At 45.1% G+C, this 26,660-nt stretch overlaps 2 protein-coding genes across 11 annotated transcripts in view; one reads left to right on the forward strand and one right to left on the reverse strand.

The window, feature by feature from the left end:
• Positions 1-26,660, forward strand: part of LOC142590280 (uncharacterized) — a 153,905-nt gene that overhangs the window by 102,124 nt on the left and 25,121 nt on the right. The gene's annotated exons all lie outside the window — the stretch shown is intronic.
• LOC142590279 (uncharacterized) overlaps positions 1-26,660 on the reverse strand; it is a 147,146-nt gene that overhangs the window by 30,370 nt on the left and 90,116 nt on the right. For 7 of the 9 annotated variants that reach the window (XM_075702266.1, XM_075702264.1, XM_075702263.1 and 4 more), the window contains 3 exons: positions 9,250-9,312; positions 2,686-2,786; positions 2,059-2,117 (listed from right to left, as the gene is read on the reverse strand). In XM_075702266.1, the coding sequence (XP_075558381.1) occupies positions 2,059-2,117; positions 2,686-2,786; positions 9,250-9,312 (223 nt within the window). The remainder of the gene's footprint in view (positions 1-2,058; positions 2,118-2,685; positions 2,787-9,249; positions 9,313-26,660) is intronic. The other 2 variants (XM_075702269.1, XM_075702268.1) reach the window with 1 other exon arrangement.

The raw sequence follows: 26,660 nt of genomic DNA on the forward strand, positions 1-26,660 counted from the left end.
AAACACCACTTCTCCTGGCCTTTGGCTGGATTATGTTCTAGTTACAGGGTCTCTTTTTGCTCTGGCGCGCTCAATGATAGCGCTGGTACAGGTTCTCTCTGGTTAGCACAGTACAATGAGAAAGGGAAGCAGCCTTATACGGAAAATATACTTCATTTTGATTTATCATTTTCACTAAGCAGATTGTTTACTTCTGTAAGCTTCGGCGAATAATTGGCATAATCACGTTATGCGAACAGCAGCCTTTGTATACTTCATGCACATTACAGTATTTATGGATCTAACCTGTTACGCGCAAACTTGGGGTATTGGGTTGTCCATGTTCTAATGGGTACATAACCTGGCTGCTATACTCAGAAAACCGGGTTGCAAAATAACCATCGAACATAATTTGAAGCAATTCGCATTCTTTCCGAATTTCACCCATTTTACAGTATGTGCGTTGTAACTAACCTAATAATGCGTCATCATTCTTAGGGTGCATCACGAACTTTGCGATGACTATGCACCTCTCTTTGTTTTTCTGTTTGCACTAACTGTTTTCCAGCCTACCTGCGTCATTAGGTAGTCCGGAATCTAAAGGACAGTGCATCGGGCTTGCATGCAGAGGGAATAGGGCTCAAAGCCAACCATCGGAGAAGCTTATGCAACTCAGTAAGTGGTAATGCCTACGAACGTGCCACGCTGCAAGAAGGCACTTTCCCGCCGACAGGAACCGCTGTAGAAGCGGAACTAGTTAGGTGCCATGGTTCCAATAAGCTCTTTTACGCCAGCTTGGAGCACTCACTCAGTATGGCGCCACTGGGAGTGTGCTGGCCATCAATGAACCTCTTCCATGCTAACTTGAGTCACTGGTGACATGTGCCAGCAGGTGCGTGCCGCTCCTCGATGAACGTTTTGACGACAGATTTCAGCACGTTGCCCCAGGTGATGTGCGAAAGGACAATCACGAAACAGATCTTGCCAATTTCTCCTGCGTGCAATCGAACCCCTGCCACAAGCTATCCTCAATGACAGCGACCGTACGCATTAGCAGGCAGCGCCATAAATGCACTGCCTATGTACACCTTTTCAGTGAACGCATTTCACGCATCAGATTTTTTGCGCCGCACCATGATTGGACTGAGTATGCGCGGCTTTTCTTAAACGCCTCGCCAATTTGGGTCGCAGAGTATGTTCCAATGAGCGATCGAGAAGAAGGGAACAATTATAAGCGTTCTCCTGCACCAGCGCGCCACGCTTATCGTCTCAGAGGCCACGCGCGGATTTCTCCGCAGGCCCACTAGATGGTGCAGCGTGTCCATAAGAAAAATAAGAGCGAGGAGCGTTGTTGCCGCATGACACGTTTCGCTGCGTCTGCACGCACCGGTGTGCCATGCATTTAGGGGGTCAGGCGCAAGTTTCGTATCAATGGTTCTAGATGATGCCGAGCCTTCTGGGGAACACGGATATAGGGATCCCCCTGTTGCCCACGCTTCATACATAAATCGTTTCGATGGTGAAAATAGGTTGTGTCGCTGAATTTATTCAATGCCAAACGTGCTACTTTACACTGTAATCGTTACATGGGTTCAGCCACAATTATTTCACGCCAATTGGGTACTGACTGCGTGGCATTGAACATGTGTCACTCTTAAGTTAAATTCTTGGACGCCACCTTAGATCACTAGGTATTCCCCGCTTGGTTTCTTCCGCTGTGAAGCTATACAAAACATTTTTTTCGAATTGCACAGCGCTGGGTGGAATCGGACCAGATTCATACGCATATTCAGATAATCTTCTCTCGAGATATATTTAGGCACGCTATGGTGCACCTTTCGCAGTGACACTGCTAGGTGGCGCCTAACCACCTAGCAACCACTTTGGCTCCAAAATTTGCCGGGATGGTCGCATATACACTTGCACCACTGGTACCTCAAACGTTCGAGAAAAAAGAATGGTTAGTAAAGTGTCACTCAAGCAACCGCTCGTTATATTATCTACACATGTGTAGGTCAAGTATTCTATGAGGATCTTAACACTGGTTCAGCGTACGTAATAGTTGGATATCTATCTGACCTTTTCTTCAAAAAATGGTCCTTTTGAGCCGGCAGAGCACCTCATCGAGTCGAAAGAGGCTGAAAAATGAAGGTTTCAACGAGAGAAGACGCGAGCATTAGTCGCAAAGTAGGTAAAATTCACGGTTCCGTAGTATATAGTGGCTCTACGGCCGAAAATAACCATATTCCACCACAGACAGCACTGTGGCCGTATTCAGCCAACCTGTCCTGTCTGACACACAAAAAAAGAAAGGCGTGTTCGCAAACGTTGAACCGATAGAAGACAACGTCTACATATATGCGCGTAAACATGAATAACAAAATTGAGTGGTTGGAAATAAATTATAACACGTTGCAATGAAGCAAAGAAAGCAATACAATAATATGATAAAATTATGCAACATGACATTATTATTAATGTTCCGATTTCAGCACATATGTATATATACATCATTTCACTCGACCTTGCCTAGTCTCGCATCTACTTTAATTGACACGCCCGTTTTATAATTTTGAATAATAATCTCTTTAACAGGCTGCATTACGATTTTCCTTCATAAGGTGACAGGAGCGAACGATATTGTGAAGCCTTGGTGCAGCAATGTTTGTACGGTTGGCTATGTAAACTGTAACAACTTCAACCTACTTTGAGGGCTTCTTTGTGATGGTGAAACGACGCCAATACGAAATACAATTAGCCCCAGAAGAAGAGACGCTGTTGATAGGTACTGCTTGTACTGCATCTGTCTGAAAGAAAAAAAGAATTATTATACAATTAAAACAAGTATTGTGCTATTGAAAAAAAACGCCTGCACAATATAGAAAATTATCTCATTATAGGAGCCAGCGAGATGCATGATCCACTCACGGTTTGCTCGTGGCTAGTTAAACTAAACATAGGACCATGTTTATGCAGCCCTATGATACAATCATAAATGGCGAGTACTGTCTGTTACAGAGTTACTGTCTAAGTATGGAGAAAACGGGATTTTTCATGCGTTGCAACTTTATACGACGCGTCGCAAGGTGACGTTTATTTCGCTATTGTACGCCCCTATATTTTCATGTCCTAGCAATCTCCAATAACCCCAATATTGCGCTATCTAGGTTCAAAGGCAAGCATGCAAAGTTAATAATTTCATCCCACCACATAATTTTTAGTCATCCTCGACTACGCTGTCAATGCTTTGGCACCCATTCTGCAAATATAATGGCCCATTGGTCGGATGTCTACCCTACACATTACATCGTCTGCGCAGGTCCATCAGCCCTCTTAACGTCAACTAGAATATTAGCTAATAACATTTACTCTTTATTCCAACCTGCTACACTTCTTAAAGTTCGGCGTAGCATTTCTTGTCCCATTGCTCGTGGCGATTGTTTATTTGAAGCGTCTTTATTAATCTCCATGTTTCTGTCCTTATATGGTAGTACTGGTAAAATGGAAGGATTGCACACTTTTTAAGATAGTGGAAAACTGCCAGTCATAATATGGTAATGCCTGAGGCACGTGATCTAATCCGCTGTTATCTTTCGGTAAATTTTCTTTTCATAATAAGGGTGATATGCTTTCAAGGTCTCGTCAACAGGATTGCGGAATCAATGTCGTCAATAAGGTAATGGATATGTTAACGAAGTACAACTCACTTGTCCTTATGATTTTCATAGATTACTAAAAGACGTTCTGTTAAGTAGAGATGGTGGCAGCCACTGACGAATTTGGTAATCAAGGAGTGCCGAAAGCGTACACGAATATAACAACAAATATCTATAAAGACACCAAAGCTACCTTTATTCTTTGTAAAGAAAGCAGAAAATCAGCGATGAAAAAGGTAGCAAGGAAGGAGACACAATCTCTCTCATGCTAGTCACTGCGTGCTTACAAGACTTATTCTCTTTATTAGACAAGGAAGCATTCGAAGCATAAAAATATTGCGAATATCTGAGCATCGCATGGAGTGCAGATGTCAGTGTGCTGTTCAGCAATGCTGCGGATGAACTGCAACAAAGGATTCAGGAGCTTATCCGAGAATGTAGAAGTGTAGGGTTGAATATTATTATTCAGCTGACAAGAGTAATGTTAAGTAGCCTGGCAAGGGAACAAGAATTTATGACAGGCAGTCACCCTCTGCAATCGGTACAAGAGTACGTTCATCTAGGTCAGCTACTTATAGGGGGCGACCTTGATCATGAGAAAGAAATAATTGCGGTAACTGCGTGCAACTCATTTCACTTCTCGTCAAACACAACCCCTAAGTGTGCGTGAAGGTTGCGAATCAGCCGAGCTGGACAGTTAAAGGGGCATTTCAAAGGGCACTGCAGCGCCTGTATAGAACTAATCACCGAAAATCTACATGCATTCCGTTTACTTGCATGTCACCTGCACGCAGTCATTATAAATCTACGTCAACTGCTCACACAACACATTGCCACAGCGAATCCTACTGTGACAAACTTCAGGGCAAGGAAACAGCCGCAATGCCCTCGATATCAGTACCCGCGCTACTGGAACTATGATGCTCAACCTAAAAGCAAGCAAACTTTCCTATTAAGAAAACCTATGAGATGCTTGTTGGAGCTTTTCGTTTAATCGTGGACATCTGATGAACAGAACAAGCTATGTTTAGCGTTTGCATTTATTGGACCGGTTTTCGTTGAATAAGCAAACCAATCTGGATCTGGGCTGCAACACACCGGTTTTCTTTTGCTTTTTTGAGCGTATGTTAGCCACAGCTAGAGCTGAAACTCCTATGTTCAGTACTGTACGAAACACACATAAGATAGAAGGGATATACGTATAGCTACGGTATTCTGCTTGAGGTGTTCCTTGCGCATGTGGTTTCTGAGTCAGTGCGGTGCACGATTGACGTGCCGCCCGCTACGTGAATCGCCCATCGCCTGTCACGTGAATTGCAACTAAGCTACAATGGACTTAACCATAACTGCGCAAGCCGTTTCTGTGTACACATGTGTGTGATCCAAGATATTGTCTTGGTACCCACAGTGTGTCCCAACTAACATTAGCTAAGCTGTTCAACGAAAAAAAAAACAATTTAAAAACAGTGCAACATAGCAATATAAGACCTAAGACGTTCGTTCTGCAGCGTATTGGAAAACCGAACATCGCACTTGTTAACATTCTGTTTAGCACCGTGTTTTATTGCCTAGCATTCTTAAACTAGGTTACCGGGGTAACATTCGGCCTTTCCGTTCGGCATTCCGTTCGGCCTTTTTTTTTCGTGTCCCAAATACCCCGCAGCATCAGCTAGGCTTGAATAGGGGAATTTCTGTGTACACATACGCAGTTGCACAGTGATACAGAACCTTTGAAAATATGGTCTGTTCCATCTAACATGAGCGAAGCTGTTCAACAATACAAAGAAGATTTGAAGAACATAGTTCAAGATGACATTAACAGGCCTACGTTATTCGGCCTACAGCATTCTAGCAACCGAGCAGCATAAGTCCTAAAATTGTGATTTTCACTATGTCTTATTGCATGGCATTCTTTGACTTGGTACATGGGCTCATTTCCTGCTCGGTCCATTCGTCCTTTTGTTTCACGTCCCAAAATCCCGTAGCCCCTTCTAGGCTTCAATGGACAAAATTGTGTGCAAGTAATTTCTGGGTACGCATGTTCAGTCACACAGCGTTCAAGGATATAGGCTTTGTATCTGCCGTGTATCCCAGCTGTGCGACAAAGTAAGAAGATGAAGCTTTAAAAACATAGCGCAAGATGCAATGAGAAGGTCCCTTCTGTGCTGTTACCGCCACCTACTAGTTTGTGCGCGAACCTCCGACGGGTTGTTTAGTCAGAAAGTAGCCAGGTGCCGACAGAAGTACCTCAAAGTTGGATTGCTGCCGCCTTACTTTTTTTTACTGTAATGGCACGCACAAATTTTTTTGCGCTTTCTCTTTACATGGACGACTGTGTTGTGGACCGATAAATGTTTAATGAATCCGACCCCATTGCCCTTGAAGCAGCTCTTGTTAACTATTTTGCTTGGGGACACAATAGTATATATTTACCGAATGCAAGGTTATGAGGATACCGCACCAGCAGTCATCTTGGCTTCATAATAAATATTTTTTAGGAGCAACAGTCGACATTACACAAGTTTCTCTCCTGTGCTGTCTAACGATGCGCTTAAAAACTTCTCAATGCACCAATCAAGCAACTAGCCCGAATGATCATATTGTCGCATCTTGACTTTAGCTTTCAATTCATAACCTTCCACTTGAATCTATTACGTTCTATGAATACATTGAAAAACAAAGAATTTGTCAATTTTCACGATTTTCGATTATCAATGTGAACAGTTCCCAACACAGGTTTATGCTGGGAAAATGAAAGCCTAACTTCTACCTGACCTCAATGTCTTTGATAAAGCAACTATATAATACTTACGTTAAATCAAACACGGATTGTGCATTTTTGATGTAATATACCGGCTGGATAACAATAATGATCCTTTTTACAGAGATGTAGCAGTTTCGCGTGCTACGAGAAGCAGTGATCGTAATATAAACAAATCCTACAGCTACACGAATTGAGCATAGTACTTCTATCGGCCCTATAAATTGCACTAACCTTTACCTTTATAATAAGATTATCAAGCATGGTGCTACGCGCGCACAGGCAAACCTCAACAGATCCCACTCGATGACCACGAACGCTGGCTGTCGTAATTATCGCGTGATGAATAACGCCGGCGTTGAGGAGTGATGCCATCAAGTGGCCTCTTGCTTCAACGTGTGTCCCACACTTGAGGTCATGGCGCCTGCGACACTTCAGCTCAGGAAGCCAGGCTGGGCAAAAACACTTTGCAAACGTATCCTAATTCAGATAGAAGATACTGATACTATAACTATCTGTAATGCAGATACAAGATACAATTGAATAAATCATATCCGATGCAAATACAGGTCATTTGCATCGTGGGATACTTGAATATATTACTTTATTCATCATTACGGCTTCAAACAAGAGCCAACGCATTAGCGGGGAATGCTTCCCCGTTTGCTCACGTGACATGCAACAAACAGCTCGCAGGACGACGGGGCACATACAAGCCTTCACGCTCTCCGCTCATACTCGCACATTTTCTTTGTCGCCCAGAGCAAACGGCGTGCGAGCAGGGACCTCACCATACTTCAACATAAAAGAAACTTCACGCCAAAGGCGACGGTTACAATAAAGGCGATATATGGCCTGGAGTGTCTATATAAGCACTAGTTCACCAAAATATAGATGCACAATGCCCCTGAAATTCATCCCATATAGTTTTATCGCTTTTTTAGCATTACTGTCAAAAAAAATCTCTAGACATTCCATCTCTGTTTCATCGCTACAAGACACTGCGGTTGCTTTTGTTTCAGAATATACAGGCTGTCCCAATTTTCATGCACCCGTGCCTAGACAGAACCATGGAAATGTTTGCGGTAGCTTGGGGAAAGTCAGATTTTTTTTGTATTCCACCTGTTATATAGAATATTGTTATTATATAGTTTATATAGTTTACTTTATGACTGATTCAAATTCTCAGCTCTTATAAACTGATGAAAGCAGTCCTTGAGAAATTTGTAGAGCAACATAAAAAACTCCCGATAAAGCTTTCTGCTGCTCGCTACAAGTACGTGCTAGATAAAAGTGTTTTTCCGAGCGTGAAAGCAGCCGCAACCGGAAAAGTTCCGGGAGCGGCCAGTCGCTCAGCAACTTTGCACATAGTTGCGTGCTCGTCTCACGCTAAGAAAAAGCCTTTATATAGCACGTATAGAGCAACAGAATGCTGTGTGGGGAGTTTTTGATGCTGCTCTGCAATTTTCTCATTGACAGCTTAATATAACTATAATGTTTCAGAAGCTCATAAATAATGAACGCTAATTATCTAATTAGCCGAAATGCGAGAAATTACCGTAGCATCTCTAAGGAACACCAAACAACGTTACATTGTTTCTGTCCCGCCAGGTGCCATTTCCATGTTTTTATTAATCGTAGTGCAGTTGGGAAACCCTGTATATTGCCCTAATTCTTACTTTAAGTAACTCTAGATCAAACGTGCATCACAAATCTGTTATTCTGATCATTGCAAGGAAGTAAACGCTAGCAGCCCTAGAAGGCTGACAATTAATTTACAGCGTTCAGTACGTAACGAAATTGTCAAATTTCGTTGAACTTAAGACAAATAGAAGCACCAAGCTTACAATGTCATTACAATGCGTGAAAATGGATATGAGTGTTTTTTAAATTTCGCCTGTTAGAGAATATAAAGCAGACATACGGGATATATGAATTTACGGCGGACATGAATTCTTTGCACTGTTTATAAACGAGAAGCAAGGGGGTTAACCGAGGGGCCAGATTTTTCTTAGTCATATCATAAGAAGCCAACAAACAACGACATTGAGGACAACATAGGGGAAATTACGTGTGCGTAATAAATGAAATAAAGAAACTGTAAATGAATCGAAATGAAAGTGGATCAAAAAACAACTTGCCGCAGGTGGGAACCGAACCCTAAACCTTCGCATTTCGCGTGCGATGCTCTACCAATTCAGCTACCGTGGCGCCGTTTCCCCATCCACTTTCTGGGGTATTTATGTGTCCTAGTAGAACCCTGGGAGTGTTAGCCAGCGCCGCCACTCACAGACCTTGGCGGCTGACGTGGAACGTCCTTTTTGCCGCAGGCGTCACGAGAACCTGATCTTTTTGGTTGAAGGCAACTGGTCATTAAACCTACATATGGTACCTGAAGGCATCAATGTTGCCGAATTCGCGACCCTCGCGAATTCGGCAACATTGATCTAATAATCTAATAAACGTATCTAATGTCTAATAAACGAGAAGAAAGGGGGTTAACCGAGGGGCCCAATTTTTATTAGTCATATCATAAGAAGCCAACAAACACTGACACCAAGGACAACAGAGGGGAAATTACTTGTGCTTAATAAATGAAATAATGAAACGATAAATTGATGGAAATTAAAGCGGATGAACAGGCAACTTGCCGTGGCGTGATGCCCATATTTATTAAAACTTTTTATAAAATGATCTCAAATTTTTGCGCGTTATTCCACACTTTCACATTAATATAATATTGCACTGTTTATGACGGACTAATAAAGTGCATAGTTATTGTTATTCAGGCATTCTTTCCTAAATTTGGGGATAATTTAGCAGCCATCCATTGTAAATAAAAGTTATGCTTACCTGGCCATTCTTGCAAAATTTTGCACAGTCGGTGTTAGTTCAGTAGGCAAAAGATGAAATGTGCTGAAATGAATCAGAGCAAATGTGACAGATCACATCTACACAGAAAAATAAGACGACAGTGCAGATTCACATGCATATCTACAATAGCGCATAACTGCATAACTCAGCTATACGTGCCCATTGTTAATATTGTTTTTCTGGTGTCAACCAAAAATGACTTTTCTGATCATTTTTTTTCTTGGTGCATAGAAACAGCTTGCGGCGGAGGACGTTGTAGGCTACTAGCAATGCTCTCTGACATCAATCTATGCAAAACCTTGCAGCAAAATGAAACCAAATTGAAGAATTGCAATAATCTGGCAATTATTCAATTAATCCCACTCATCACCACGCGCCAATTACCACAGAATGAGCATCTGATTTACCACCCATAGTCAGCTAAAGTAAGAAGCTCTTGGGAAATTAAAATTCTTACATCGGTTAACATCTTCCAACTCACAATCTTTCTCTCAGTAGTTGTGCCTAAATTAGTAAATATTGAATCAGTGAATGCTGGGAACTAGTCAAGCTGACTTGCCAGTTTTTTTCCCACACACCCTCACTTCATGAGTGAAATAAAGATTATTATTAATATTATTATTATTATTATTATTATTATTATTATTATTATTATTATTATTATTATTATTATTATTATTATTATTATTATTATTATTATTATTAACTTCATTTTTCTCGCCAAACTGCAAGGCTTCAGGGAAGAAAGCTCCTCCATTTCCCGGCAGCATCGCCGGAAACATTCAAGGAAGTAGGTGTGTCAAGAATCACATATATATTAATGAGCCCGAACGAAATGAAGAATACCAGCCGTTAGATAGTTGCTAAAGGCAGCCCACTCTACCACTGAAAAAATTTCCCGGAGTTTCAAAAGAAAAACTCAGGCAATGTTCACTCCCTAAATTTATACTTCTTAGATGCAACAAAAGGTGACGTCTTTGACGGTGAAGTGACGGTGAAGTACTAGAACAGGATTTAAAGAAATAACTGTTTTTTCACAGCACTTAGGGAAGAGAATAAGTGCAGCAGGCTCCCCAAAGTGACTATTGGGTTCCTGCACTCAATAATTGCGATGTTCCCTGTGTGAAGCTTGGGGACAAATACTGCTATCATCATCATCCCTCAGCACTCTTGTATGTCATTTTTCTTTTTTCGCCTGTGCAGAGCGGCAGGCCTGAACGTTCTAGCTCACACCGGTCTCTCTGTTTCCTAACAAATTATCTATCTTGCGGCCAAAGCTCCGCGAAAAGAGAAAACCCACCTGGGCTTGAAGTGTAAGGCCGCATAATTCATAGTAGTACTTTTATTTATTCACTGTGAATTTATGAAATTATTCTGTATGGAAGCCTGACGTTCACACTTTTCTTTTTTTGCACCAATACAGGTAAACAAACGCAATTTCAAGGCAGTTCCTCTACGAATCATACATAAATATTCTTCCCACTTTTCTTGCGTCCACTCTAAAAACCTCCGGAATATGGAATGAAGTGTTAAAAATGGATTTTTATTCACCTACGCCTGTTTAATACAGGCATCTTATTTGCTGCCATCCTGTTCTTTACTCCCATATCCACTTTGTCTACCATTGTCACCTAACAATTTTGTATGTTATAGAAGTTATTATTAGATACACCTAATTACCAATTTTGTAAAGCTCAAGTCACTCCACATACGTGAACATAATATTGTCGGAGTCCACAACCACACAAAGTCTCCTTTAGCGTACGAGACAGACTGGTGTCGGCTGTCATAGCGCTCTTTCGATCGGTGTTGCGATGCCACAGTACGAAGGCGAGCGATACGCCGGGCTTCTTCGGCAAGACAAAGCGTCTTGGCAACAGAGTACTCGCTGTGAAAGTCAAACGGTAGTATAGTGTCAATGCAGCTTAGCGGTGAACGTGCGTAAAGGAGATAAAAAGGACTGTAATCGGTCGTCTCATGCTTTGCAGTATTATAAGCATAGGTGATGAAGGGGAGTACGTCATCCCAGTCCTTGTGATCGGAAGATACGTACATGGCCAGCATGTTAGTTAGAGTTCTGTTCGTACGTTCTACAAGCCCATTTGTCTGAGGGTGATAAGGCGTTGAATGACGGAACTGTGAACTGCAGAGACGAAGCAGTTCTTCTACGGCGTCCGCAACAAACTGACGACCGCGATCGCTAATGATGACACGGGGGGGACCATGTCGAAGAATAATGAATCGAAGCAAAAACGTTGCAACGGACACTGCTGTTGAAGATGGTACGGCCGCCGTTTCCGCGTAACGGGTCAGATGGTCGACACATACGATCACCCATCGGTTGTCGTTAGATGATCGGGGAAATGGGCCCAGAAGATCGATACCCACTTGTTCAAATGGCAGGCGAGGCGGCGGCAGAGGTTGGAGAAGACCTGGCGGAGCGGTCGTAGGGCGTTTGTAGCGTTGACATTGTTCACAACTGGCGACGTAGTGCTTGACTGTGTCCCGCATTTTGGGCCAGTAAAAACGCTCCTGAGTCCGGTTCAAAGTTCTGATGAATCCTAGATGGCCAGAGGTCACATCGTCGTGCATGGCTCTCAGTATGTCCGTTCGCAGACTCTGCGGCACCACCAGAAGGAAGCGTGCGCCTTTAGCTGAATAATTGGTCTTGTAAAGCAGGCCGTCGCGGACACAAAATCGGCCAGTGGCTCCAGGACGCGATGCGGCTACAAATAGAGGTTCCAAACTAATATCATTTTCCTGCTCTGCTTTGAAAGTCGTCGAGTCTGGGAATGTAGAAGAAATGGGAGCAAAACAGTTATCAAAATTGTCGGCGTCACACTCCGTCGTCGTCAGAGGAAGGCGGGAGAGACAGTCCGCATCTGCGTGGCGACGCCCGGACTTGTAGAAAATAACGAAGTCGTACTCCTGCAGTCGAAGAGCCCAACGTGCCAGTCGTCCACTCGGGTCACGGAGATTCACCAACCAGCATAACGCGTGGTGGTCAGTAACGATAGTGAACGGGCGTCCGTAGATATAGGGCCGAAATTTGTGGACAGCGAAAACAGCTGCCAAGCATTCTTGCTCGGTCACAGTGTAATTGCGTTCCGCCTTAGTCAAAGAGCGACTAGCATAAGCCACAACGTGTTCAGCTCCGTCATGACGTTGCACTAGTACGGCACCGATGCCGATGCCACTGGCATCAGCGTGCACTTCCGTAGGTGCGGATGCATCGAAGTGACGCAATAGGGGCCCTGACGTTAGTAGAAATTTTAGCTGGCGGAACGCGTCGTCGCAAGCCGATGTCCAGTTGAAGGGGACGGCTTTTTGGAGAAGACATGTTAGGGGGTACACCACGTCGGCGAACCTTGGGATGAAGCGCCGAACATACGAGCACAGGCCCAAGAAACTCCTCAACTCCCGCACTGACTTCGGTGCTTCGAAGGAGCTGACTGCCTCAATCTTCCGTGGATCTGGCCTCACACCGTTTTTGTCGACCAGATGCCCAAGTACTAACGTCTCCGTTTCCCCGAAACGACATTTCTTGGAATTTAGGATCAAGCCGGCTTGTTTGACACAATCCAGAACAAGATTGAGACGGCTGTTATGTTCACTCAATGTGCTGCCAAAAATCACCACATCATCGAGGTAGCACAAACAAATTTCCCATTTAAGTCCTCGGAGGATAGTATCCATGAATCGTTCGAATGTTGCTGGCGCGTTACAAAGGCCGAACGGCATAACGTTAAATTCATAAAGACCATCTGGTGTCACGAAGGCCGTTTTCTCCTTATCGTCTGGGTGCATGGGTATCTGCCAATACCCTGATCGCAAATCCAGTGATGAAAAGTAGGCAGCGGAATGTAAACAATCGATGACATCATCAATTCTAGGAAGTGGATACACATCCTTTTTGGTGACTGCATTCAGTTTCCTGTAATCAACGCAAAACCGCCACGATCCATCCTTCTTCTTTACTAAGATTACTGGTGCTGCCCACGGACTAGAGGACTCTTGAACAACACTTTTCCGCAGCATGTCTTTTACCTGTTCAGCAATAACTGTCCTCTCTGTTGCAGAAACGCGGTAAGGCTTTTGCCGAATGGGATGCGCAGATCCGGTGTCAATTCTGTGGCGAGCACGAGAACGAGGGAGTGAAGCCTGCTTGTCGCCTTGTGCGAAATCGAATACAGAAAGATGTGCCCACAAAACTTCCGCGAGAACGCGGCGCTCATGTGAGGGCAGCGCCTTGTTGATCATCCATAGGATCTGCTCTTCAGAAGTGCTTTGGTGAGGATCGCTAGTACGAGACTGCTCCTCCTCGCTTAGAACTGTAATGGAGCTGTAAGTAATCTCGTCAAATTCAGCGAGCTTCATATCACGCGGAAGAACAGCAGGGACGCAAGAGCAATTGAAAGCCCACAAATTTGAGACGCCATTCACTACTCTCACGACAGAGCGTGGTACGAGTACATCTTTCTTTGCGCAGCTCGACGTAAGTGGCTGGACTTGCGCGTCAAACGATGAAAGGTCGGCAGCAGCGAAGTTGACAGGGATACGTGACAGCGACCAAGGTGGTACCAGCAAATCTTTCGAAACAACACAATAGTTTTTCACTGGTAAGGATGTGTCGGCAAGGGTGGCGAGAAGCGCGCTATTCAAAGTAATTTCGCCTGTGCCACAGTTAACGGATGCACCACAATCCTGAAGAAAGTCAATCCCGAGAATCACGTCGTGAGTGCACCGCGGCAGTACGAGAAATTCTGTTATAAGATCTTCTGCTCCGAACAAAACACTTGCAACACAAATACCAAGGGGAACTAGGCACTCTCCACTGACACCACGAAACGTCACACCACCATTCCACGGGAACATAACTTTCCGACCCAGCCTCTCTTTGAATGTCACACTCATGACGGAAACGGTAGCACCAGTATCAACTAATGCTGTTGCAGGTATACTATCAATTAACACACGCACTTTGTTCTTCACCATCATAATAGGCAGAGGAGTATTTCGCAGAGACGCAGACTGTCCGGCGACCTTACCTCCATCGGTCGCGCCGGCTAGTTTCCCGACGGCGGTGGTGACGCAGCACGTCGCCGTGGTGACGGTGAACGGCGTTGGCGACTGGTTGGGGGCGTCAGGCTACGGTCTGAAGCTGGCGAGCCACTCCTTCTACTATATTGACGGAAGGTATTCCGGGGTGGCGCGCCTGTGGTGGTTGCACTATCAGGGTCTGTCGGCCAACGGTCGTCATAACTGTCACGTTCAAAAGTAGGCCAAGTTGGTGGTGGGCCATATCTTGTCTGTCGGCGCCGGCGACAAAAACGAGCAATGTGTCCCGAGGCGCCACAGCTGTAACACACAGCCGATGCGCGACCGACGTTGTAAACCTCGGGGTCAATCCTGGGACGCTGCGAATAATAAATGCGACCTTCCGAATTCCGATTCGTGGTGGTAGCTGCACGAGTTCGTTGATCGTGCGTCACGTCGTCGGGAAAGGTACGTCGGTGCTGTCGCAGCTGATCTACTCGACACTCTGCAACGCCTGGCATGGCGGACAATGCGGACACAGCAGATGCATGTTCTTGAGGTTGGTTGGGAACCCACCCAAGCTGGTCGACATCCGCCCCTTTGGTGTGTCTTTCAAGTTCTTCGCGAACAATTTGCCTTATAGTTGCCGCAAGGTCTAGTTGAAAACTGTAGTTGTCATTGTCTTCAACGCTTGCCACCGTTGTCACATTTGCTAACCTGCCGAACTTAGGCGTGATACGGCGCAGCTTCAAGGCCTCAAATGTGCGGCAATGCTTGATGAGGTCGGCGACCGAGGCGAGACTTTCCTTTCCGATTAAATAATTGTACACATCCTCGGCTATGCCTTTAAGAAGGTGTCCAACCTTGTCCTCTTCGGACATTCGAGGATTGACCGTTCTGCAAAGCTTCAGGATTGCCTCAATGTACGTAGTACAGGTCTCACCTGGGACTTGAGCGCGCTGAAGCAATGTCTGCTCCGCCCGCTTCCTTTTCGTGGTGGAATCGCCGAAGCACTCAGTAAGGTGAGTAACGCAGCTGTCCCACGTTGTGCAGATATCTTCATGGTTCTCGAACCACACTAGCGCAGTGTCTGTGAGGAACAGAACCACATTGTCGAGCTGAGCCGTGGAGTTCCAGCCGTTGTACTTGCTCACACGCTTGTAGTGGGTGAGCCATTCCTCCACGTCCTCGCCGAATTTGCCTGAGAAAGGGCGGGGCTCCATCTGATGCATCCAGGCGCCGGTTGTTCGAACTGGAGCTGCCAGAGAAGGCTGTTGGTCACCGCTGTGGGACATCGGGATTTCAAGTGGTATTGGGGGCAGTTGAGCGAGGCGTCGGCTCCGGCGTGGTGCTTGCTGCAGCAGCTCCGTCGTCTTGGTCGAAGTACCCAGCACCTCCACCACAAAACTGTTACGGTTAATGTTAAACCGGCTTTATTTAAGGGACGAGATTGATGGTGAAGTCAAGATGGCGTCCCGAGGCTGCACACGCTCACGTCTTCTTCCTCTTCTGCTCGCCCGGCTCATGCCGTAGCAATATGTTAGCTCATAAGTCTCTTACGCCTATGTATCTGCCTGTGTAGCTTAACTATCGTGTTATAAAAACGCCACTTAATATGCACAACAAAAAAAAGTGATACCAGTGGCAAATTGCATCCGGATGGGCTTGAAGATTATGACCCACAAAAACCGCTCCGATTGCCAGGATTTGCAGTTAAAATAGAACCTGTCAACACGAGAGAACGGTGTACCGCACGCAATTTTTCATGTCGATGAAAACCATAAAAGCGCATTTTTTTTGCTTATCTGTGAATACACGGAATTATAATGGCTGTTGTGGATTTTCAAGCTTGAATAGTGCACAACCTCGTTGGCCAAGGCCACCGCCATCAGCTGCTGAAAATGTTATGATGGTATAGCGGAATGTAGGACGAATACCGCGGAATATAAACTGTTTTTATTGAATATACCTATTCATGAAGGTGTTTTGCATATTTCTGTATGAATATAGAAAAAAATTGTATATATATGCGGCGTTATTAAAGGGTAACCAAGGTCAACTGTTTCTGCGAGCTATAAATACTTTAGCTCCCTGCCTATTCCCTGTATAACTGGCGATTCTCATAAATATTATTTAAAGTGATATTCTAAAGCTAAATCTTTTTCTACGTTTGCTTAAACATACAGGTCACACAACTTTAAACCCAAGAATATGGTCAGCTTCGTTGAATGTAAGTTCAAGCCTGCCCAAGAACTCCCTAAAGAAAGTCTGTATATCACTAATATTTAACCAATTGTCTCGTATGCGTCTACACTATTCGATGATTATGGAGAACGCTAATGTATAAGTTTGAATCTACACATTACCGTGATGCACGCTTTGTTGGTTGTAATTACAATATTAAGTTTCTTACGACTGACATTGCGAGTGAACTAATTTGGAAACCTGTTGTTCATCCCGGCCACGACGGCCGCATTTCGATGAGGGGGAAATCCGAAAATACCCGCGTACTTAGATTTAGGTGCACGTTAAAGAACCCCAGGTGGTCGAAATTTCCGGAGTCCTCCACTACAGCGTGCCTCATAATCAGAAAGTGGTTTTGGCACGTAAAACCACATAATTAAAAAAAACCTGTTGTTCATTGAATGGAATTTAAGGATAAAGTGTTTCTAAATCATAATCGATAATCATACTGATAATAGCAGATTCGATACATCGCACAGATGCGATCAAGCAAAAAAATTGTGAAATAAGATGCCGTACCCGACGTAGTAGCACATTCAGTCTTTCCCCTGTTACAATTCGCGAATAGAATAAGTTAAATCCGAGGGTTGTATTCGCTCGCGCATGTATACTTTCCTTATCCTTCTAAAATGTAAGCTTTAGTTGAATGTGGACGTGACAGCTGTGTGTGTTGTTTTCATATCTTAATTCTTCTGACGGTTATGCCCAAGTGGACAATCTGGGCTTCTGACTCAATAAGTGAATGAATACATTTTTTATATAAATGATGAAAGAATAATTAAAAAGTTCACAGTGTGGTTCCTAACTAGTGCGCCTTCACAGCCAGTGAAATAGATACCGCCCCGAACATTGACGAGACGACGCCTTGGTTACGTGCATGAGAAGTCGGTTCCTACACAACGTTGGTGTCAAAAGCCCATTTTGGCTACGCTGGTACACGTGTCATTGCACCTAAAACATCCCTAGAGGAGCCTGCGGGTGAGCATTTTAGCATACTGCCCAGGAACATTAGGCATAACATTAGGATAATGCAGCAATGTCATCAGAAAGACTTAGCTGCTTCTGAGTAACTTGTTCTTACTTGTCAGCTTGTTTAACTGGTTCAGAACAAGCTTTATAAGATTTGTCCCTTAGCGCGCAAATGAAGTGAGGAGATGCGAACTATTCGCACATGCCTTAAAACTTACCGATCATGCTGCAGCCCTTCTTCCTGCCTTCGAATTCAGAGGTGCTCTTATAGAGCCTGCCCTTTGGCGGCTTCTGAGTTTAAAGGTTCACTCTCTCCTGTTGTTTTTCTAGAAGCATGCATACACGCCTTCGTATCAAGGCCAGCATTTCCAGAAAGTGTAAATAATAATGATGGATTCAGCACCACGTTTGTCAACACTTCTTTCATGCGACCTTAGGAGGAAATGTAAGCAGCTTCTGGCGGAGTTCTTTTTTTTTTGCACAGCATGTTGGTCAATGTCATCTAAATTATTCTACGTGCGTCATCTATATCGAAGTAGCGGTGCAAACAATCCATAATCCTTGTCATACGGGCATTCTTCAAAGAAAGCAGCGTGCAAGCGAACGCCATCCTCGTGCTCTACACAGGCGTATGGGTGGGTATACATACACCATCGCATTTCATATAAGTTCCACAAAGTATTTGCACTAAATCATCGTTTGAGAAAACTCGCAATACGCGCCAAAACACAGCGTGAACTCGCCAAGCGGGAAAGTGCACAGCCAGGCATAATAAGCGACTTAAGTAGGCGGTGTCCTTTTCATGTGCTTTGGTATAGCGGTAACTATGCATTTAACATTCCGTAGAAACGGCACCGCTTTGTCGTATGTACGATATCCGTATTAGGCCACTTTTATGCGAACTCGGGTATGTGGAATTCACTGTGATACAAAGCCCACGTTCGCAACATAGAAGTCAGACACGAACACCAAATTGATCCTATATTATGCCTCCAGCGCTAGACAGAATCAGAACCCCAACATCACAATCATCAGAATGAGAATCAGAATGAGAACCCCGACACACGGGTGCCCCAAGCATATCAACTCGACGCCTTAGAGAGCGGCAGCGCGAATGCACCCGGCCGGCATTGGAAAAGATTCCCCAAAAAATCATCTCGGTACGACTACCGACGAGAATGCAACTCGCATTGAAGTCATATAGCGGCGTTCCGTATTGCCACCACCGCAGCACGTCACATACGAGCCGTATATTACAGCCGGTCAGGCTTCTTTATGGACGCGCCGCATCATTAGATGGGGCCGCCGCGACGTCCGTGCGTGACCCGCTTTTGAACATATATCCAGATAAGATTGTCGTAACATCTATGACGCAGGCTCAATTCCGCCATGCATTGGATAAATATTAAACGATATTATTTTATTATGCACTGCGGCTCATACCCAGTGGCAATTACCCTGTGGACCAAGTTGGCGTCAAAACAGCGTTCATTGAAGAGCGGCACACATTCAGTGGCACTTGGTAATGTAGCTACACCGTCGCTTGGAGATGCTCGAGTTATTTTTTCATTCAGCCTAATTAGATAATTAGTCTAAGTAAATAATCATCATCTCTAATATTATATTTAGGTTAAAAGTTTCAAGCAGAAAATAGGAGAACGACATGAAAAACTCCGGGTACAAATTTCTGTTGCTCAATAGGTGCTACATAAAAGTCTTTTTTTTTTCGAGCGTTAATGTAGCCCGCAAATTCACGTAAAATTGCCGGGCGACTCACTGTTCGAGGGACTTTCCCTGTATTCGCGGGTTTCTTTCACGCTGAGCAAAACACTTTTATGTAGCACGTATTGAGCAACATGAAGCTGTATCGGGATTTTTTCATTTTGTTCTACAATTTGTCTTTGTCATTTTCATCAAATAATAGTATGAGAACTTGACAAATGCATTAGGAGTAATTATCTAATTAGGCAGAATGAAAAAAAATAGTTATTTATCTCCAAGCTACTGCAAAGAACCTCACCTTGGTTCTGGCCAGCTACGTGGCTTTCGCATATTTGATGTTTTGCTAAAGTTAGCTGCGACACCCGGTATTCACCATCCACACTGTCAGGCCCCATTCCTCAATTTTTCCTCATCTTTACCAATGCAATCGGGAGGAGCATAAAAATCAAACTGGTTGGAAAAAAAGAAGGAACTGATCGGTAATTGCGAGATGTGTGGAGAAAGCCAGACTCCAAGAAATGTAAGCCAACTATTGCGACCAAATCCTCAATGAATGCATAATATCAGCAGTAAGCAATCAAAAATTACTGCGTATTACTTTACAATTTAAGTTTTCATTGAGAAAAGAAACACTTTCGTAATCATGCTGATTGTCCTAGACCTAGTACAAAAAATATGAGGTCTGCTGTTTAGGTAGTTTGGGGAACTAGGAACTCAAGATATGAGTATTAAATTTACCCATACTTAGGTATAATTCCTCAGGCATTGGTAATAACGGTACATGGATTGTTACATTCCACTCAATGAAATCACAGAATATTTTTTTTTACTTTTTCGCATATGTAAAAATGCATTTTGATCTTCATTGAACAGGTTAATTCAACCGCATACATTTTGGTCAAAGCCGATGTAGAAAAAATGCATTCACCAAATATTACAAAATAACGACATAAAAGCTCAACTGGGTATGACCATGAAATATGAATGAACAGCCTGTGAAAAAATTGGAAGGGCATTATGATAACCTGGCGCAAGATTGCCAAACGCTGAGTGCTGTTTGTATACATTCCAATGTTAATGGCTTCCATGTTTCTGTCTTTCTGTGAAACCTTTGTCTTACTTGAACAAGGGAATGAGACATCTTTTTAAACAAGTTTAAGTCCAAATGCTGTTCAATGCTTTAGCGTTACTATAATGGAAGAAAACGTTATGGGCAGTTCTCCTGGTTGAGCATTCATTCAGCTGTAAAAACGACAGATGCAAGCTCAAAACTTAGTTGCGTAAGTGGACCTTAGCTTCTCACAAACCATTAGCTGCTCTTTTTTCCAACACAGATGCCTACCCATTATATATGCTGGCAGCAGCGCTAGCAAACTACATTAAGCTTGTTGCCACCACCAAAGTGAAGTTTCGTAACAATGAGTGAAAGAAACAAACAGCACTCGACAATGTTGATTCAAGGCATCCCTAAAAGTTGCTAAAACTATTGCCCCCCCCCACTCCACTAGACACGCAATTATATACCACGCTGACTCTCATGGTGTCGATCATGCTATTAAACACTAGGTATCAAGGGTGGAGAAACAGGGGTTCAGAGGGCACCATTCATTTTGTTAGAATATCAAGTGTTGTATACATTTATGCTACATTCTAACTAACGAAGGAGCAGCCAGTTTGTGAGATGGTGGCCAATGCATGTAGGAAAGCTCATAACAATCTGGCCAGCAGAACGTTGCCGATGAGGTGTTGTGCGCACAACAGCAATCTTTCATGCAAAATGAAATCCTGCAGTCAAACCTTCTACAGATATGCCAACCTTAGATTTCAGAAAGCACCACAGAGTAAGGCAAAAAGTGTTATATTTGCCAAAATATACTAAAAATTATTTGATTATTTATTATGACTATGGTGTCCCGTGGGGAGGAATTGGTGCAGCAGGCCTACAGCCAAAAGGCCGCTGTGCTGAGGTTGCAGCAGGGCTGCCTATTGTCTCGTTCTGGGCGGTGGTCTCACGAAGTATCCGGTCCAGGGTCCTGCAGTTGCTGCACGCGGGTCATCCCGGCGTGAAAAAGACCAAGATGGTGGACCGGTGCCATGTTTGGTGGCCTGGCTTGGACCAGGACATCGCTCACATGGTGCAGAGCTGCCAAATCTGCTAGGATCATCAGTGGGCCTCACGTCACGTGGACAACACCCCCTGGCCATTCCAACAGAAACCCTGGTACCGCCTACATGTGGATTTTGGGGGGCCCTTCAAAGGCCATTACTTCGTGGTGGTGGTGGATGCCTTTTCGAAGTGGGTGGATGTTCTACCTGTCACCAATCCATCAGCAGGCGCAACCATTGCAGCGCTACGACAGATCTTCACCGCCTAGGGGTTGCCAGACGTCATCATGTCCGACAATGGTCCTGCTTTCGCCAGCACCGAGTACCTGGCCTGGCTGACAAAGAACGCAATACGCTGAATGATGGTTCCGCCGTACCACCCTGCTTCAAATGGTGCAGCCGAGCGGGCGGTGCAAACCATCAAGGATGAGCTCAAGAGGAGCCAGACTGGGGATTTGCGGACGCAGATTGCCCGGATACTGTTTGAGTACAGGACCACGCCCCAAGATGTCACTGGCCGTGCCCCTGTGCGCCCTTGGAAGTCTCGCATCTGTACCTCCGATCCACAGTGCTCCTGAAACAGTTGAAGCAGAAGCTGGCTGCTGACCGAGGATGCCTGTCCGGGGCCTTTGCCGGAGTCGGGAGTTCCAGTTTTCACTAGGAACGTTCATTCTGGCCCACCCTGGTCCGCCGGACGTGTAGTGTCTCCTGTCAGTGCCTCGTCGCTGCTCATCCGCATTCCAGACGGGCCCACGTGGCACAGACACGCCGACCATGTTAGGCCTCGCCTCGGTACAAGGCCAGAACCTTCTGCTGCCACATCAGAGTTCCAGCCCGCAGGAAGACTAGTGGCAACACCAGTCGCTTTCAGCGGAGCACCGCCCACTTCGGAGGCGGCAAGGTTTCCCAGTGGTGTGGCGCCCGTTGGGGCCGGTGTCGAGCCCCTCACCACTCACAATGCCGACCGCTGTCAACCCCCGGGTAAAGTGAGACTGTCCGAGGCAGCACCCGGCGTTGCCACACTCGCCCCGTCAACCGCGGCGCCCAGGCGAAGTACTCGACTGCGGAGGCCACCAGACCGTTATTCGCCAGGGTAGTAGGCACCGTCGACCCAGCTAGGGGGCAGGTAGAGCCTCGTACTTTGAACTTCGACTTTTGTTATCGACAAACAAACTGGGGGTGAGGGTGTGTGACAAGTATGTGACGCCCCCTGCGGGTATAATCTTCTTTTTCCCGCCAGGCTGCGTAGCCCAGCAGGCTCAGTAGGCAACATTGGTCACCGCACCAACGAACACCGACGAGCACAGCTGCTCGGCGGTCAGTCATCGTTCATCACCACCATGCTGCGGAGCGTCCGTCTAACGGAGGGTGCTTCGAGCCCTCCCTTGTTTACGAACGTGGGGGATCGTGAGAGACGCTGGCTTCAAAAGCAATTCCCCACGGCAGAAACATACCTCGTCGTTCAAGCCAAGTTATTGCTGGCAGTGGGTTCGCGTGAACATTAAAGAAAAGCATTTTGGTCACTTCAGGTACCAACATGTTTTGCCACATTTCAGAATTTCATCGTTTTCTAATTTCGTCTGATAAATTGATGTACATATAGGGACCAGATAGACAGTGTCAGCCAAATCCCTTAGGAGGCGCTTCCTGGGGACATTGCTTAAGTACTCCATAGAAAACCTGCTGATAAGAAACTTATGGGAGGATACAACTTCGCATAGGTAACTGGATACCTTGTGCGGACGAGTTTCTGTGGTTGAGAGGACATATCTTGGTATAGCTACCGTTAGCATCACTTGAATGTATGTGCGGATAAAATAATCTTGCCGATCTCTTAAGAACAAAGACCTGATGGTAGCCTGTTTTAAGAACAAGTGGCTTGATTCCAGGGCCACTTCCTTCACCTTAAGGTGAAGATTAGTCCGCGATGTTCGCTCGTACTTGGAATTACCTGGGACCATACCATATTCTAGCTACTAAAAAAACGTTACGTAGGGTGGCTCGTGCAAATAATGATAAATTTCACCCCTCCTAGCCTAAAGTTTTGGTTCACATTTCATCCGTTTTCTGCGTCAAAACCGTGTATTCTATTTATACCTATCTAGTGGTTCGATATGCAAAAAGATTTCTGCAGTAATCCAGGAAAGCAATCTAAATTCAATTTGGGTCTCGAGCCATAGTGCATCCTTATTCACTATCGGCTATTTCATTGCCTTGTGCATAAGTTTTCTTGTCTGAGAGGGCAAGCGTTGTTGGCGTCTCACCTAGACGAAGTTCCTCGGGTCTATCACGAATCATTGCACCTTTGTATTTTTCTTGCTCTGTAGCCTCTAATCATGTCTTTGTTTCTTTTACTTCGTTTATGCAAGGCCCACGATTACCTGTTTCTTCTTGAACTAAAGTTTCCGGACGGGACAGCATGTATCTTTTTTTCCATGCGCATGCGAAATTCCAACTTACATGCTCTTTCTATTGCTTTCGTCGTAATGTTCTTTTAAAGTATTTTAATTCACAAAATTCATGTTGCTTCTTCTGGTGAACCAAACGTTTAACATCACTCTCCATGTTGTAGAGAAACTTCTCATGCTTTAGCAGACCTTCATTAAGTTTCCTAAGCTCCCATTCAAATCTCCCTTTCTTTTTGTACTCTATCCCAAAGACCACCAAGCTGTGGTCAGTGAATGAAACGTGTTTAACAACACAGTTTTCATAATATGCAGCCAGTCCTGAAGTAACATAAGCTTGGTCGAGACGTGCATGGCTGCTACTCTCGAAACGGCTAAAATGTCGGCTGTTTCCACTGACTGCTGCGTGGGCTACATAGATCATCCGGAGATTCCCGATCATCTCACCTAAAACACTGCACTTGCATCACTGACACGTAACTCACCAGAAGAGTCATTAAATTAGCAAACACAATTGAAATCACCAAACATTATCACTGACCTACCACATTCCAACAAAAATGACATATTTTAGTCGAAATGTAGCCTGTCTTTTGGCTTCTCGTGGTAATAACACACACCACACGGAAAGCAGATGGACCATACTTAAAGTCGCAGCTCACAAACCTTCCCCGACCACATTGCACTACAATTTGTGGAACAATGCCGATTTATTTCTTCCGCAGTAGGGAAGATCCTGAGGAGGTGCCAACCGCATGGCTTACACACACAATGTGTGTGTAAGCCATGTGTATATTCTAAAGGGCGCAAGCATGTCGTCGGTGTGACTCACTCTCCACTTTCGTTTCTTGAATCGCGAACACATCAAGGCGAAGTTGGCGTGCCAGATGTTTCAGCTTCTACTGCTTGCGACTGGCGCCAAATCCGCGGACATACAGAGTGGCCGCACAAAGGGGTGCAGTAAACGTCGCCATAATGGTAGCGAGAGAACCCCGGGAGCTAGGTACTTACCGGCGGGTCCGACAGTGAGCAACGTTCACCTACCAGGGCGGCTGCCGCGAGGCACCGACGCCGCTCAGGCTTGGGGAACATATTTTCATTTCTTTTCGATTGCCGTTTTCTACTCACGTACAAACAGACACTGCCCATATTGGGTCACCGCGTCGCCCTCCTCATGGTGTCACTTCATGATTCCTGGGCCCATGTGCATCTTCACTAAAGCTCCCGAGTCACCCTCGACGCGGATTCCTCCACCTTCGCAGATCTTTCATTTCTGGCTACTTCAGTAGACGCACTGCTGTCTATCTCACTGCATTCGCCTTCTCCTACTTCCGCTTGCGAACGCGTTGTGTTGTGACGCATAGTCGTCGATTCTTCCGAGGTTTCTATGGCCATCGATTTATAAAACTCTTTTCGACGCAATGTATTTCTACTTTCCTGACATTTCCGGTAGTTTCCTGACGTTTGGAGTAGCGCCGATCACCGTGGCATAAATGGCAATCCTGCAGTTCGTGACCGGAAGCATGGCATTTAGCGCAGTGTGGCATTCGACAGTCGCGGCGGATGTGCCCCTTCATTTAACAACGCATGCAAGTGGGTGCTCTGCCTGGCACCACTACCAAAAATTCGGCGTGTTGGAACTTAAACCGATCCGGCAAATCATCCGCGGTGATTTCGTCACGAAGAATCATACGAGTGACGCACGTGTTTGAATCGGACTGCTCAAACCCTAGCGCGCTCCACTCCTCTAGCTTGACGTCTCTCACATAGTCAAACTCGCTAAGAACTTTTTGCACAGCTTCGCTCGGAACGTCAAAAGCAACCCAGCGCACTTTTACAATTCGCTCCTGCTTCGCAAGGTGAATGACAGCGTATTATCGCCATTTTACCGTAATTCCTCCGCTGCTCACGAGCTGATTTTTCGCTGCTGAGGTGCAAAGCTTGAACATCCAAAAATGACTCATTTGATATGGCCTGATGCCACTCACCACTTTGATAAAGCTCAGTTATTCAAGTGGAGAGCTAGCGGAAATCGCCGATGAAGTATTGTCTGCATACTCCCAATGCAGTAAAACACATGTCCTCACTGTTTCATCTGATCGCAACGTAGGAAGGGCAAACTTGTAGCCGTACGGTGGGCTGCGACCCTTTACACCGGCGCCAGACATAGTCGTGGAAACACCTTTGTGGGAGCATGCCATGATGCGTCCACACACGGAACACGGTAAGGCATTCTGCCGACGCCACCGCGGATCAATTGTCAAAATAAGTGCCTAGTGCGTGCGTCATTGCGCACGTCATGTCGCAGACATCTGGCTGACTAAACATGTGGCTTAGAGCTTGCGTCGTTGGGCACGTGATGGCGCAGCCAATGAATAGGAGGTGGTACCAGGTCATGAGTATCTAAAGTAGAAAATTCCCACTTCTGCCGGAAAGGTAAAGTACCTATTGCAATAGAGAATTATTAGATAGGTGTACGAAGTAAGCATGGTGGATTTGTAAGCTCTGTAAAACTGTAAACATTAGCTTACTACCTAAATCACCAATGATAGAATGTGTAGGCGGGACTCAACAAGGACGTAGAAAGAAACACCCGCACGAAGACACCGCTGTTTTTCTGTGTCTCCTCCTTTCTACCTCCTCGTTCAGTCCCGCTTGCACATTCTATCAGACATTCTATCAGACAATTCAGACAAACTAGCCTTTCAACGTGTTTTAACTAAATTAACTAGCACGGTGTCACAAAAGCACAAGAAAAGATGAACACGCATCGCTTGACCACAGCGGAAACTATGTTTGAAAACTCTGGAGGTAGGAATTGCGCCAGCAGCCGTGAGCCATTTGACATCCGTGCATCTATCGCTTCAACGCGTACGAAATGCAGAGAGCACAGCGTATACGAAGCTA

This window comes from Dermacentor variabilis, chromosome 8 (assembly GCF_050947875.1).
Source record: "Dermacentor variabilis isolate Ectoservices chromosome 8, ASM5094787v1, whole genome shotgun sequence".
Lineage (NCBI taxonomy): Eukaryota > Metazoa > Arthropoda > Arachnida > Ixodida > Ixodidae > Dermacentor > Dermacentor variabilis.